Raw genomic sequence first — 15,495 nt, forward strand, 5'->3', positions numbered from 1 at the left:
CATTTCTACCCTCCTATTAGATAGAATTGAGGAAATTGGGGGGGCAAGCAAACTGAAGGGATAAAGATCCAGTCCAACCCTCTCTATTAGAGGAACTTGGGAAGGGAGAGGAGCTATCGAAATGGAGATAGAAGAAGAAGGAGAGGATCAGAGAGGGGATTGGGGAGCGGAGCTTGCTTTCTTAGAAGAGAAGAGCTCTCTTAAATAGAGGGAGGTCAAGGTCGGATTCCAAATTTTGTTTTAAAATCCGAACAGTAACTACTGACGTAAGTGCTGATGTAGGACGACTGCCACTATTTAACACTGTTCATGGATCCATTCATGACGTACATACACGTATACCAAGCTTTCCAATGATCCATAATTTCTTTCAAATAAATGAAATCATCCGTGGGAGGAGGACTTTCAGTTAAAGTGCTAATAACTAAGAAGGTATCCCAAGGAGGGATAACAGGGGGGGTGTCCGGTTGATGGTCAACTAGATCGGACAGGAGAGTGACTTGTATCCATTTTTTTGTTGATTTTTTCTTGGTGATCTATGGTTAAATCTATTAAATAATACGGCGGGCAGACAATGGAGCAGATACAAATACGCCAAACACTATTTAGGATGGGAAACTTCACATGTGAACGAGACTTTATTTAGGATAGAACTTCAGATGTGAACGTTCATCATGATCCATAGGTTCCATATGGGTGATATGCATGCATGCAAGCCCTCGCCTATGAATAAGAAAAGCCAGAACGGAATGAGGAATTGAGGAATGTGGATATACATTCAGCCATGATGTTTTGTACTGCAACCGACTTTACGGTGAAAAAGAAAAAGGAACAGTGCTTTAATTAAGAAGAATGAAATTAAATTTATGTGTGGTGTGGCTTCCTTGGAAGATGCATTAGTTTCCAAAAACACATGCTGACTTTACATGATAAGGTTTCCTTAATTAAAAATACTTAAGAGAAGACAAAACTGTGGCCGCCAGCTCCTATCTTCAAAATAATAATAATAATATTAAATGAATAACTATCCATTTAAAAGATGAAGGTAATTTTTTCAAAAAATCACAAGATAAATTTAGATTATTCAGTTTTACAATTTTCTTAATCACCAAAATTTGTTCCAATGAGGGTTGCGAGAGATCACAGTTGGTATTCAATTGAATTAAACTATGAAATTTGACATATGACTAAACTAGACCATATCTTCTCTATCCAACTGTTAGAACAGACGTCTACTGACATTTGAAAAAATAACAAATCTTTATGATAATAATAAATAAATCACTTTATTATTACTAGAGCCGACAAAAACTACTTTCACCAAAAAAAAAAAAAAAAAAAAAAAGACAAAAACTACTTTTATTATGAAGGATTGAATATAGCTTCACACATGAAAAGATTCCCTGGCATCCTTACCATTAGATAGGACTTTAGGTACATACGTGGACTTCGTACAATAAGGGAGAGAACAATGACAAAGTATTGGAATTCCAAATTCACACTTTCAAAAAAACCTCTCAAAAACTATATATGTTATCAAAGTATTGGAATTCCAAATTCACACTTTCAAATAAAGGAGCCTCTCTCAAAAACTACATACGTTGTCAAAGTATTGGAATCCCAAATTTCTCTCTCTCTCTCTCTCTCTCACAATAAGAACATAAGATTCTCAATGAAAACTTTTTAAACCTTGAACTCCAGGGCCCTCCAGCACTTCAGAGTTTAATTAATTCAGAATCTTCGTGAAAACCGAAATGCAGTCCAGCCCCCATCTATATGCCCCCACGTAGGGGTGTCAACGGGCCGGTTCGGGTTGATTTCGATTCGGACTTTCAGTGTGACTTTTATAGAAATCGAAACCAAACCATTAAGAAATGTTCGATTTTGGTGCGGTTTGATTTCGTATCGATTTTGGTTTATGATAATGGGTTGATATCGATTTGGATTCGGTTTGATACCGATTTTATATAACTAGTAAGGTCCAGTTAGTGCTAATTTGTCTTCTCTTTCTCTTTTAAGTACATAAAATATTTCAAATACAATGCATCTTTGTATCCTATGTCCTATGGCCTATGGATACATTTGGTTGGGTAATCACTAACAAAGGATATGAGATAAAGTGAGAAACTATCACAACACATTTTGGGGGCAATGGGACATTAAGCATTTACTGATTTACTCATTTATCGGGTTAAGTCGGTTCGGTTTGGGTTCGGGCCTAACAGTTCGAGCTACCGGTGCACCGTCAGGCTATCCCAAACCAAACCAAACCAAACCGTTTGCCCCTCTGGATCCACAAACCGAACCCGAGCCATTAAGAGTTCAGCCCGGTGTGGTTCGGGCCGGTTTCATCGGTCCAGATTGGGTATTGACACCCCTACCCCCCACGATACAAAATTTTCGATTCTAGCCAGGTTTTATCAATCATTTCATTTCATCCAGAATTTCTTCTTTCTTTCTTTCTTTTCTTTTTTTTTGGGGGGGGGGGGGGTGGGTGGGGCCGTGGGGTGGGGGGGAGATGAATAGAATTCCTGGATTTTTCAAGGGCTCCAAGCCTCCAAAAGACCAAATGAGACTTACAAGGATTTTACCCGGAAACTTTTTTAAGGATCTTGTGACTGCTGAGCATCCGACCATAACATCAGAGTTGACAAAAGTGCTATTGCTGCAGTCTCAACTCGTAAACGATGTGGTCCAAGCCCTACAGCAGTAGCACCTGCCTCGATCATCATCTTCACCTCCTCCTCAGTAAAGTCTGAAGCATTGAAATCGTACATAGAGACCAGGTTAGTCATAAGTTTTTCTTTTCGGGAGGTGAAGATTTAAATTGGATCCTGAATGTGTAAAGCAAAAAATATTGCCAAAACATATTGAAGGTGATTTTTTTTTAAAAAATTTTGGCCCAAGCTCTAATGCATGAACCCACCAATGGTGAATCCTTATCTGCTAAAAACGAAACATATGACGATAAATCACACAGTTAACCGTGTATCCTTGTAACTCTCTCTCTCTCTCTCTCTCTCTCTCACACACACACACAGGATCCAATCAATGTGTGCATGCCTGATTTAAGCCGGAGATTTATAAAAAAGTAGAACAGCAAGGAGATACTCCCCCCTCCCCCCCCCCCCCTCCCCCCCCCCACACACACAAAGAAAAACCTGGGGGCTTCTATGACAAGGGAAAATCCCAGATTTGTTTTCAGAGCTGAAAGGCTGTGTGAGACTGTTTTTGAGGATTTTTCTTTACGGAAGATTAACAGGTCTGTTTCAGATAAGCAACTAAAACAGGCTCTTGATATATGTAAAACCCCAAATACCTACAGATCTTGTGTGTGTGTGTGTGAGAGAGAGAGAGAGAGAGAGTTAAACTAAGATCTGTACTTACCCCCTTCTGGTCCAATTATTATCAACCCATTAGATTCTTTTCTTGAGAAGTTAAGGGCACCAATAAGAGGTGTTGCTTCTGCTACTGCAACAAGTGAAAGCTTTGACTGGCCAACCTATATAGCATGCAACACAACCATAAAAAAAATATTCTCATACATAATGAAAGGAAATGACACCAAAAAAAAAAAGAAAAGGGAAATTTACACATACCAACCCTGAGGTTAGGATATTTTCACCCCCCAGTTTTGGAAAATTCTGCATACCCCCCTGAGGTTTGCAAATAGTAACAAATAAGCCCATTCCGTCAGTTCATGACTAACACTGTTAAAAATTAGACTTGAACTGATGGAATTGCCCTTCCAAGAAGAAACCAAAAACAAAAAAAACAAAACCTGCAACTCATCTTCTTTCCAAAACAGGAGCTGAATTTTTTTTCCAATTTTCTTTTACACCCATTATTGCATTGTACATCAATGTACAACTAAAACAATTGTTTAGCAAATTATTTATTGCTAAGAAATGCAATGACTAAGCCTCAACCAAACAAACCATTAGTTCTTTGATTGTTTGAACATATCAAAACCATCTTGTGGATATGCTAAGCATGCAGGGAAAGATTACTCACAATAGGCAAAAGGCTTCCAACTTTTATTGGGGGATTAAGAGTCAATCGATGCAACCGTTGAGCTGGGAAACAGATAACAAACCAAGTAATTCATAAAACTTATAACTTCAAGGTTGCAAACATGAGGCCAACAAAAACTGTATACCATGTAAAATAAATTTGTCTGTCCAAATCAACAAAGAAACAGAAACAACTTCATCTCAAAACCAAACAATTAAAGAAACTAACTAAAACCAGGAACCAACATTGTTTAACTGAAGCTAGAATCACCCGTTGTAATCTTTCAACTCGATTTTCGGAGACGGACGGAGAACGTGCAGTTAGCAGAGGTGTTACGGTGCTAGCTCCCAGCTCCTGGGAAAAAGGAGGGTGGTAAGAATCAGAAGCTAACATTAAAGACAAGTTTTCAACCAAAAACCCATACATGTACACTTAAAATATACCGTGCATTTCTCAACAAGCCAGTCAGCACGACCGCCCTTCAGAGTACCTACATTAGTGCAATATTAAACATGTTAACACTGATTTTTAGGCCCCAGAAGAACACAAAACCACTTACAAACACAGGAAACAAGCAAGGACTGACCAAAAGCTGCAAACACATGCCACTGAGTACTCTTGGAAATAATTACTTGGGGATCTTCCAAGGCCATGAAATCCAGCCCAGTTCGATCAATCCTTTGTATGCAACCTTTGACTAATCCTCCTGACCCATTGAAGAGCTCTATCCTTACAATAGAAGCATAAATGCTATCAGTTATTCATTGACTAAATGATAGGTTCAATTAACAAACAATCAAAAAGCAGACAGTAAAATAAATCAGAGTCAAAGACAAAGAGCCGGGTAGATTAAAAGGTATCAGGGAAACCTAAAATAACAGTCTGATAATATAAATTTAATAGATTCTAACAAATTCAAATCATTGAAAGGGAAGCAGATGATTATTCCCATTAAGTTGATAAGTAGTTCATTCATTCAGCAAAATAGAACACAGCCCAAGACAAGCCCTGTCCCAACAGTTTCTTCTGTGAGTATATATAGATTTTCATCTATTTGACAGGGACTCTGTAAACCTCCCAAAAAACACATGCATGCACATAAGAAGATTACTTAACAAAGTAATAAACAGTTTGAACAAATTCAGCCTTGGAACAATAACACACAAATTCATACAGAATGGAGAAGGTGAGAGTGAGAATGAGAATTTTTAGCTAAAAGATCAGGCGTAAATAAGGGCTTAAATATCAAATAGAGCATGATATTTGAAAGGAGTAAGCCCTTTGGAACAATTATATGTGAGAAGAACACTATGATTTGATGATCCAAGTGGCAAATAACAGCTCGGTGCAAGATCATCAAGCTTAGACTATAATCCTCACAAAGCATATACCTCAGTTGATTACTTGGTACCATATTAAAAGATTTTCTATATCTTCAACTTCTTGCAGAAAGGCATATCAAGATTGATAATCTTATCACAGCCAGATTGTAAAGTGAGGCAGGCTTTAGGAAAAGTATATCCTTCTATTATAGTATCATTTTTAAACATTTAGGTTCTATTTGGAAAGGAAAGCAAAACATAGTAGATATAAAGTTTGGTAAGTTACAAGACAAATCAATGCTCTCCGCATATGGCACACCTGGTTTCAGGAGCTACTGGTGAATCCCAAATTCGAAAAAAATGAATACTATGGCATAAAGGTCAAACATCAGGTCCTCACATGCTGTAGAATTAAATATAAGGCACTTGTCCAAGTAAATCAGAAGTGACAACAACAGAATTGTACCTATCATTCACACCCATTCTTAAGACCTTCGTTATATGCCAAAACTCATCACCTAGTACTCGAACAACGTTACCCTGCACCAAATTAGATCTCAGTACAGATATTACATATAATCAAGGCCCTGATATGTAAAGCTTACTAGAAATTTTCGAGTGAATGTGTGACCCCTGCTGAACCAAGGGATTCCATAAAATGAGTATATGCAAAAAATTTAGACTGAAGTCATTTTGTATTGGGATCAAGGATCTCCACCCGCAGTTTTTACACGGCATACATATCACTATTTAAATTTAGTGTATCGTATGACATTATATTGCTATCCAATAGGTTTGACAGTGGGAAACCTTAACAAGCTCGTCACTGATGCTCAAACCCTAAACTAACATGTAATTATGTAATTCGTTATATATTGAAGGGGGGGGGGTATGAGGCAGAACTAGATCCCTTATATTATACAGTAACTGGTAGAGTTAATGGGATTGCCATTCCATAATCCTTAACTAGACAGGCAGCCAAATCTACCATGCGCACCCAAATTTGGTGCACAGGCAGACTTTCAGCCTGGATGCATGGTAAATTAAGGCATGACAACATCATAAGAAAGTCAATTGTGGGTGCAACAAAGGAAGCCATGGAGGATCCTGACTCTGAGAATGAGGGAAACTTCCAATACATGCCAGGCCATACGTTTGAGATGCCCACAAAGTTTGACATGCGGGCAATATGTCAGTCCCCTTGCTAGCCAATAGTTTAGAGAGGCCATATCAGTCACATGCATTGCTAAAAGCAAGCAGCTCCTCCTGCTGAACCTAGCAACACATATGTCCTAAAAACCTCATCCCATAAAGAAATAAAATATACATAAGATATGGGTGAAAAAGATGTAGTTATTGCTAGTTATAGGCATTTCTTCAGTTAATCAAATTTCTTTACTTTTCGTGTACTATACAGGTAGTCTATTTTGTTTTTTAGTTTTCTAACCAGCACTCAATGGTGATTACATCTTATTCCAAGTCGTCCAAGTAAAAGTTCTTTTCTTTCTTTCTTTCTTTCCTTTTTTTTTTCCCCCCGGGGGGGAGGGTGATGCAGATCCAAGTTCACGCAGGAAGAAGAAGAGCAGCCTTTGAGCAGCCTTTGATTTTCGTTGGAGCCTTTAATTAGTTTTTTCTTATGTAGGGGTAAAACAGTCTTTTTATTTACTTAAGTGTGCTTAGTATTCCCTCCACGATTTTAGAGGGATAGGTTGTTTTCTTATTTGTTGAAACTTGTAATCCTAGTTAGAGTACAAGTGTGTTAATTGTAATTAGATTTCAGATTAGGCATCATTAGTCCTAGTCTGATTAGGATTGAGTCTAGGATTTGGAACTAGGATTCCTAGTTCAAGTCTACATATGTGTGTAAAGCCTTTGGCCATCTTTTTAACTATAAATAGACAATTCGTGGGACGCTCCCCGACAACTTTTCAGCATTAAAAAAATCTCTGTTTTCAGATCTGAGACTGCTGCAATCGAGCTGCTGCCTCTGCTCCTCTGCGAGCTTGCATCCTTGTGGACTCAAGGTGGTGAAGGGTGGGTTCTCCTGCGACTCCTTGCACTGTGAAGGTCAGGAGGTCTCTTTAATATTCAATCTGCTGCTGCTGCTTCTGCACATCCAGGCCTGCAACCAGTAAGTGACATCTGATTTACTATTTTCCTTTGCTGAACCCTAACCTGCAACTATTTTCCTGCAAAACCCTAGTTCTCCCTTAAACCCTAAAACTCCTAAACTCTGCCCAGCCCTAACCAGCCAACCATATCATCACAAACTTCAACCGAACCCTTTTCCCTACCTCTGTGACACTCGGCCAGAAGCCCTTGACCTTTCTCCCCCTAGAAACCCTAGATCCCTTCATTCCCTTCATTCCTAAAACCCAAAACCCTAACCCTAATAATTCTGAAATCTTATTTCCTATTCAAACCTAAGTAAAACCTATACCAATAGACTCCTAAAAACCTGCATACCATTACCTAATAAAACCCTAACTCAATCTCCAATTCCTAACCCTAATTTTTGCCCTAATCACCCTAATCTGCCCATTCGGCCCACCTATTACACAACCTGGTCCTAAGTGAGACTTATTTCACCTAGGCTACATCAGAGGGGGGTTGGGTGGTTTCTTATAGGGTGGTTTGTTTACAATTGGGAATATCCTTGGAGGTCCAATCTCTAGTGTCATTGAATACCTTGTTACATTGGATGCATAGGTAAGAAAACTCTTCATTAAATAAATTGGTCCAAAAAAATGGGGGTTAGTCAGCACTCTTTCACTTAATGCTTCAAACTAGAATTCTCTCCCATCCTCACTTCATCAACAGGCCAAGGTCATTCCTCTAGACCAACTATCGCTCACATGCATAAGTATTTCTGTTGGGTTTGGTGATAGACATAAATCATCACCCACGATTTTCTACACTAGTTTAAAGGGAATCAGCCAAATTGTTGTGTATGTCTAGTAATTCTAAAACAGGTGTTTAATTATCGAAGTATTCTCAACTAAAGATATTTTTTCTCTCTCAGCGTATTCTACCATCTTCAAGTCTCCTGGAAACTCTTGATGAAATCCATCAGGCTCAAGGTCTATTATGCAGCACCATCACAGAGTCCGTCCAAGCTGTGATAACATATTTACTGCAAGTTTACAAGTAACAACAGCTTTCAGTTTACAAATAATCACAGATTTCAATAGAGTTGCAGAACAGAGGTGCAGTGGATTAACACCAGGTTATGGTAGGTATTATGAATACATATCTATCTTCTAATAACAAGTATCCATATGTATAACAACTAACAGGTCACTTCTTCACAGATTGCTTGTAGAATTAGTCCTGCAATGGGTAATAAATGATGTAACACTCTTGCATTTGTGGTCTTGGGATTTGCACTCGTTGTCCTTCATATTTTCTTGCTTAATTCTACAAGATTCTTCAAGTTTTTGTGTGAGTTTCCAAAACCAATCTCTTAGACTCCATCTGATTCCCAAAAGGTTGAAATGTAAAATATTCTAAGAATAGAATAACAAAATAGTAACATCAAATAGCATAACCTAAAAATAGCAACATCATGGGTAGTACTTTACCACAAAAACTAAGCAGTTCAGTCCACAAGTGAAGTAAAATATCTCCTTTTCCATACTTTTCCATGAAATCTAGATATAATAAAATTTTGTAGTAACCACATTTTGGTTGGTTTAGTACTTCAGTTACACAATCATTTTTGGTATTAGCCGGATTTTTTTTATTTTTTTTATTTTTTTGGGGGGGGGGGGGGGGTGTGGTGGTCACCTCAACTTTACAGTGGTATACCTCCGACGAGATGGAACCTTAGTAGATTGAATGTTTACCGTAAATGGACTGCAATTAAAAAAAATTCAGTTTCCAGATTGGTATCTCCCTGAAAAAGCAGAACGACCTCAAACATAATACCCGATTCTCCCACCACAACATGGTTTTTTCCGAACATGATAAAGGGAACTAACTATACGCTACGCAGTAGCAATTCTATTAATCGATCATCAGCAATTAAGAAGTTCTATGAACTATTAGATGAAAGTACTAAGCCATATACCCTTCGGGGTCCCCAGTAGTAGGGAAACCAGGACAGAGAAAATCGAATATGATTTTTCTTTTTCAGTTAAAAGGAACAAATTACACAGATGAACTCGGTCTTGGAGATGGGTCACATATTCAGCTTGCCTTGCTAGGAGGAAGAACTTCGGAGTAGAAGCGAGGGAGACCACCACGGGACTGGTTGGGGTAATCTGCCATTGAAGATGCTCGAAGACTTGAAACCTTTCGCCATGAAAGGATCTCCATGAAACGTGGTCGGGGAACGAGGTATTGCATTCGGCTTCAGCACTTTGGCCGCTAGGGACATTTACAGAGTTGGGACTTGGGACTGCAGAAATGCCCGCCCACAAGCAAAGAAGCTGAACCCTGGACTTAAAAGGCTGTGATTCAAATGACAAAATGGGTTTCGTGCCCCCAAAAAAAATGATAAAAAGGGTTCACGGCAAGGTCATTCAAATCGGGATCGAGGATCGAATCGGTCCCTCCCGATCCGGAATCGATCCCAAAAAAACCTAAAATCAATCCTCAGATCTGAAAACTCAGCGATCTAATCATCAAAATTCAAAATCCTAAATTCGGGCGGTCGGTCGGAAACTCGGAATAGAGATCTGTCATGGTCAAATTTCGATCCAAATCAGCGTATTCCGTAGATCCGATTCCCATTTTTTTTAAAAGGTGGTTCATGTTGAATTCTACAAACCTCTCTCTTTTTCTTTGCTTTTTTTTTTTTTATTGATAATTCTTTGGTTTTTTTTATGATGGGAAAACAGGGATTGAGATGCCGATACAGATCTAATGCTGATCTGGATCGGTCGGTATCGGCCAGGACTGATCAAATACTGACACTATGGTTTGAGGTATCGGTGATACATATCAATTTTGCGAGTCAATGATCCCGATACCGTATTGGGGACATAATACAAACAAGGGGTAAAACAGTAAAAAAATCATTTTTTAAAATAATTTAGATGCAAATTTGTCCAATACGGTTGATCTGTGCTATTACTGTATCGGTATCTTATCGGTTTTGCAAGTGATTGATACCCGATCCGATACTATGCACTAAAACCATGACTGAAAACACTCTCTTTCTCTCTCTATCCTAAACTGAACAAAACCGTTTAAATTGTTGATAAATCGTTTAAACCAAAACACATATTAGTAATATGTAATGGCAATAATTAACTATTAGTATCGTCATACAATAGGTTACTATTAAATTTGAAAACAATGAAAGTTAAACATGGACTGATAGAAATGTATATGTGAAATTTATAATAAAATAATTGGGTTGGATTCATTCAAATACATTAGTATAATAGTTTTCAATGTTTCTATGAATATTTTGATTTCTGTTTTTATAACATGTGATTTTTCTATGCATTAGAATTAGGTCCTTTTCAATGTGGTTTGTTGAGTACATCTAGCAAGCATTAAATTTGGTGTAAAATAGGCAAACCATTTAGAAATCAAGTACCTAAAATCATGATCGAAACCATTTAAGACCGATAAATCAAAATCGTTTTAAAACTGAGAAATTGAAACTATTTATTAAATGGTTTTGGTTTCAAAAATTGGTAATGAACGATTTGATTATGGTTTTACCTAAAAAACCGTACACCGAATCGAACCAAACCGATTACATTGAAAACAAAGCCTATCTTTTTTTTGCCAACTTAAAATGTATAAAAAAAAAATTGATTAAATGATGAATCATATCGTTCAGATAAGCCACCAAATCTCACACTTGGGCTACCCATGTTTTTTATCTCTATCTAAGTAGTTGAGTAAAAAAAAGTTAGTTATCACAGTGGCTCAGAAATGATGGACCAAATGTGGGACTAATTTTGATTTAAAGCTTCTACTACGTCAATTTGGGAATTCATTGTTAAAGAATGCACAAAACATAGAGAAATAAGGAGATGCCATTGAGAAATATGATTAACCTACATGCGACACGGTGACACCATGGAACATCAAACCACAAGTTATAAAATTTTTTGGGGAAGGTATTCATACACGGGAGATTCTCCCATCAAGTCCATCAAATAGGGGGTCTAAGGGTTTTTATGACATTTTAGAAGGGCATAAATGTCAATCTGACTGCATTTGATGTAGGTCGTGTACATACACGATCGTGCATAAAAACTTTTGCTAAATTTTAAATCTAAAACATATTTGGAAACTATGTTCGGATATTTTTTCCATCATTTTTCAAAAAAAAAATAATTTGGCATATTTAAAAAAAAAATCATTACTGAAAATCATTTTGATCAAAAAATAAAAACTGTTTGATAATTACTAAACACAATAGATTATAGAATGATAAATAAATTTGGTAACTAACTGTGTAAATAAATTTTGGGCAAGAGATCTCTATTTGGTCTCATGGTCTCTACACAAGTGTCTAGGCCAATAGCATGTCTAGATATCTACCCAGGGGGCAGAGGCGTTATTTCACGGTGCCTTGTGAGTGGGCATAGGAAACACCTCAAGTATAGCAAATGAGTTTAGAAAACTCAGCATTAAAATTAGACTTTTTTAATGGAAAATAATATATAACTACATGTTTATCAAAAAAATAAAAAAAAGTATTACATACCTAAATTGAAAAAGTCTAAGGCCATTCATGCTTTCACATATAAAAAACAAGAGATAAACCAACAGTTGTCATGGTCCTCCTAATAGCTTAAATTTTTGGATTAGATAGTTTAACGCTCAACCAGTCAATCCTTCCTACAATGGAGAAATAAATATTTTTTCATTTCTTAGTAAAAAAAGAGAAGAGAAACAAGAGAACGCTACTTGATTGCATAGGGGCATGAAATGGCGACACGGATTTGAATCCAACCAACACCTGTGTTGGAGAGGATCCAACTTGGAGATACACATGTTTTATCCTAATAACCTTCTTCAAATCTATCCCAGTTTCTCAATTCAATTCCCACACTGGAGAGTCACCTCTGGATCCTCTATCGGAAGTAGAGCTTGAAGAAGAGGATTGAGATGACCCTCTTCAGCGGGAACTGAATTGGGGACAGAGTTTAAGAGGGTTATTGGGATAAAACACGTGTAAAGGATCTGGTAGCCTTATATATGAAGGCGTTAGAACCACGCGACCAGGTAGCCTTATTTCCCCGAAGAGGAAACAATTGTGAAGACAATAAAAGCCCTTGTCTTTAAAACTCCAGCTCGTGCAAGGCAGTTTTTAACGGATTCTTCGTTTTCTTCGATGGCCGTACGTAGCTTCTTCCGTAGTTTCTCCCCGTTTTCGACCCAAAGATGTTAATCGCCTTGCTGTAACATTCTAACCTGCTCCGCCTCAGAAGCAAAACCCCCTTGCTTTCCGGCGGTCGAAAACCCTAAGACACCAATTTTAGTAGTTTAATTCCATCCCCGTTCCTGATCAGAATCTTACCCTACAGGTCTAGGAATTATAATTAAGTAAAACAAACTTTTCTGGCGATGGAGGAAATTCGGTTTTTAGAGGCATAGGGGTATTCACTCTTCTCCATGGAGTTGCAGCTGGGGCAGAAAGGATTGGATTTCTCTTGGAGGAGGAAGAAATGGCTTCTGCTATTCGCAGCGCTCGGGTTCTCTGGTTATGGTGCTTATAAGGTCTATAATTTGCCCTCCGTGGTGAAGAAGAGGAAGAGGTTTCTAAAGCTTCTTGGGGCCTTAATTTCCGTGGCCGAAGCGGTATCCGATTCCGCGGAGACGATCTCAGTCGTTTCCAAGGACTTGGTGGAATTTCTTCAGTCCGATTCGGATCAAATTCCCACCAGTCTGAAGCAGATATCCAAAATCGCGAGGTCGGAGGAGTTCTCTGAGTCTCTGGTTCGGGTAACTCAAGCTTTAACACTCGGGATTTTGCGAGGTTATCGTTCCGATACCAATACCGAAGATGAAGCAGGTAGCACTTCTGGCTTTACTGACCGACTCATGGACAGGCTTTTCTCCACGGCTGGCTCTGGTTTTGCTTCTGTGGTTGTTGGTAGCTTTGCCAGGAGCTTGGTCATTGCTTTTTACTCAGACGGCCAATCTTCCGGAGGGTCGAACCCCAACAACCACCAGATTAGTGCCTCCTGTCTTGGCCCTGATTCGTCTTCTCCACCTAGATGGGTAAATGTGGTATGTAACGACAAGTGTAGAGAGCTCATCGCTGACTGCATCCAGCTATTCGTAAGCACCGCAGTTGCAGTTTTTCTTGAGAAGACAATGGATATCAATCCTTATGATGAAATCTTTTCTGGGTTGACCAACCCGAAGCATGAAAGAAAAGTGAGAGACATATTGGTTTCTCTCTGTAATGGCGCTGTGGAAACTCTTGTGAAAACATCTCACCAAGTGTTGACAAATTCAAATTCGAATCCAAGTAAAAATTCCTCTTCCTCAGCGGTTGATCAAGGGGAAGGTACAAGGACTGCTAGAGATGAGGTGAATGAAGCATTGTCAATGGAACCGAAAGACACGAGCTCGTTAGATGGAATCAAGGAGAGTGGTTGGGTTGGAAAGGTGTCTTCTACATTGGCTGTTCCAAGTAATAGGAGGTTTGTTCTTGATTTGACTGGGAGAGTGACATTCGAAACAGTAAGATCTTTTCTGGACTTTTTCATATGGAAACTATTGGATGGATTGAAGAAGAGTTTCAGTATCGTTCATGAGGAGGTTGTTGAGAGGGGCATGGAAGTTGTAAGATATATTAGTGTGAAGTCTTCTGTTATTATTACTGTATGCCTTGCTTTATGCTTGCACGTTACAGGTGGTGTTAGGGTCTTGACGCCAGCTTAAACTGTGGTAGCCTACCACCCTTTCTGCCTCACTGAACAATTTCATGGCCAGATTTCGAAGAATATGTGCTGCTTGGAAGGTTTATGTCTCTCTTCAATGGTTAGAAGGAATTAGGATTGAAACATTCCAAATGATTAAGTAATGAATTCCTCTCTTTTATACTGTATTACATAAGAACTTTCATTGCATAAACATCTGCATGTATTCAAGTGTCCATTGAATGAAAAGTGAAATTTGTTCATTTGATGATCTGACCCAAAAAAAAAAAAAGTTTGATGGGTGATAAGACGTTGCAACTTTGGCAGCAGAGTGCGTTGACACTTGACAGTCTAGTTGGAGGAAAGATGAATGGAAAGAAACCTCTGGTCTGGTTAACTCAAGCATTTTATAAGGCTTGATCAAGTTAGGAGTTTAGCAAAAAGTGGAGGGATTATCTAGATGCTCTATATACATCAGCTTTTTGACTTGTCACTTTTGTCATGATAATTTGTTGGTGCTGCTACTTCCAATCTTGCTTTTATTCATGCAGCAAAGATCATAATGGCATGTGGTTTACCAAACAGTGAGTTTTCTTATGTATTTGTTTTCAACTGTATAGTAAGGGACATTGACAGGGTAAAAATGTAGATATGAAAGATTATTATTAATCACCTGTAATACTTTTTATTATGTCCATGCTGTTGTTATCCAACATGCTTTCTTTGTTCTGTACTTATTTTTAAATGCTTCTGAAGTGTCGAGTAGTTTGTCTACTTAGCTAGCCTCCAATGTTTTATATATGCAAGCTTTCAGATGATTCCTCTATTAAGGTATTTGGTATGTTGTTTTAAAATTTAGTGGAAGAACAGATCTGTAACCAATTTCTTAGGTAATGAAACTATTACACTTTGATTTGAAGATTATAAATGCAAATTAGAGCTACCAGAAGAGATGGTAACCACTCTTTGTGTTTGCATATCATGGACATTCTGAATACCCACGGAGGTGTGAAATTTTTTAGCTGTATTCTTGATAGTTATCTTTCTTGCACGTATATTTGTGAGAACATTGGTAACTCTTCTATTTAATTTTCTTACTTGTGAAGTTAGTTGTTCTGTATAAAGATTTTTAAGTGTTGGCAGTCATTGCCAAGAGTCCTCTCTCTCTGAGAGCAAGGGGTGAATTCATTCTCTGCAAATTGGGTGTTTTTAGAGTGATTGGCTGGACTCCCCCTCCCCCCCCCCCCCCCCACCTTCCACTGTTTTTGTATTTCTAAACTACCATATTTGTCTTGAGATTCTAGAAGTTTGCTACCCCT

General features: G+C 38.2%; 2 protein-coding genes across 3 annotated transcripts; one reads left to right on the forward strand and one right to left on the reverse strand.

The window, feature by feature from the left end:
- Nucleotides 1-2,508: 2,508 nt before the first annotated feature.
- On the reverse strand, nt 2,509-9,772 carry LOC122657374 (ribosomal RNA small subunit methyltransferase E). Of its 2 annotated transcripts, none has more exons than XM_043852060.1 (8): nt 9,534-9,772; nt 5,803-5,876; nt 4,601-4,743; nt 4,458-4,504; nt 4,260-4,368; nt 4,015-4,076; nt 3,388-3,502; nt 2,509-2,755 (listed from the first exon to the last, which is right to left on the reverse strand). In XM_043852060.1, exons 1-8 carry the CDS (start codon nt 9,681-9,683, stop codon nt 2,604-2,606), a joined length of 852 nt encoding a protein of 283 aa, XP_043707995.1. In that variant the 5' UTR covers nt 9,684-9,772; the 3' UTR covers nt 2,509-2,603. The 2 variants fall into 2 exon arrangements, with proteins under 2 accessions (XP_043707995.1, XP_043707996.1); XM_043852061.1 differs by having other exon boundaries at nt 4,601-4,738; nt 9,534-9,608.
- A 2,944-nt stretch (nt 9,773-12,716) lies between these two features.
- LOC122658647 (protein PHLOEM PROTEIN 2-LIKE A10) lies at nt 12,717-14,439 on the forward strand. The gene has a single exon (XM_043853690.1). The coding sequence runs from the start codon at nt 12,921-12,923 to the stop codon at nt 14,196-14,198; it is 1,278 nt and encodes a 425-aa protein (XP_043709625.1). The 5' UTR covers nt 12,717-12,920; the 3' UTR covers nt 14,199-14,439.
- Nucleotides 14,440-15,495: the final 1,056 nt, after the last annotated feature.

This window comes from Telopea speciosissima, chromosome 4, assembly GCF_018873765.1.
Source record: "Telopea speciosissima isolate NSW1024214 ecotype Mountain lineage chromosome 4, Tspe_v1, whole genome shotgun sequence".
NCBI lineage: Eukaryota > Viridiplantae > Streptophyta > Magnoliopsida > Proteales > Proteaceae > Telopea > Telopea speciosissima.

Coding starts and splice junctions, on each gene's coding strand:
- LOC122658647 (XM_043853690.1), top strand. CDS start 12,921: ATGGAGTTGCAGCTGGGGCAGAAAGGATTGGATTTCTCTTGGAGGAGG.
- LOC122657374 (XM_043852060.1), bottom strand. CDS start 9,683: ATGCAATACCTCGTTCCCCGACCACGTTTCATGGAGATCCTTTCATGG. Junction 5,877..9,533: donor AAGTTCTTCCTCCTAGCAAG/GCAAGCTGAATA, acceptor AATTTGGTGCAG/GGTAACGTTGTTCGAGTACT. Junction 4,505..4,600: donor GCATGTGTTTGCAGCTTTTG/GTCAGTCCTTGC, acceptor GCACTAATGTAG/GTACTCTGAAGGGCGGTCGT.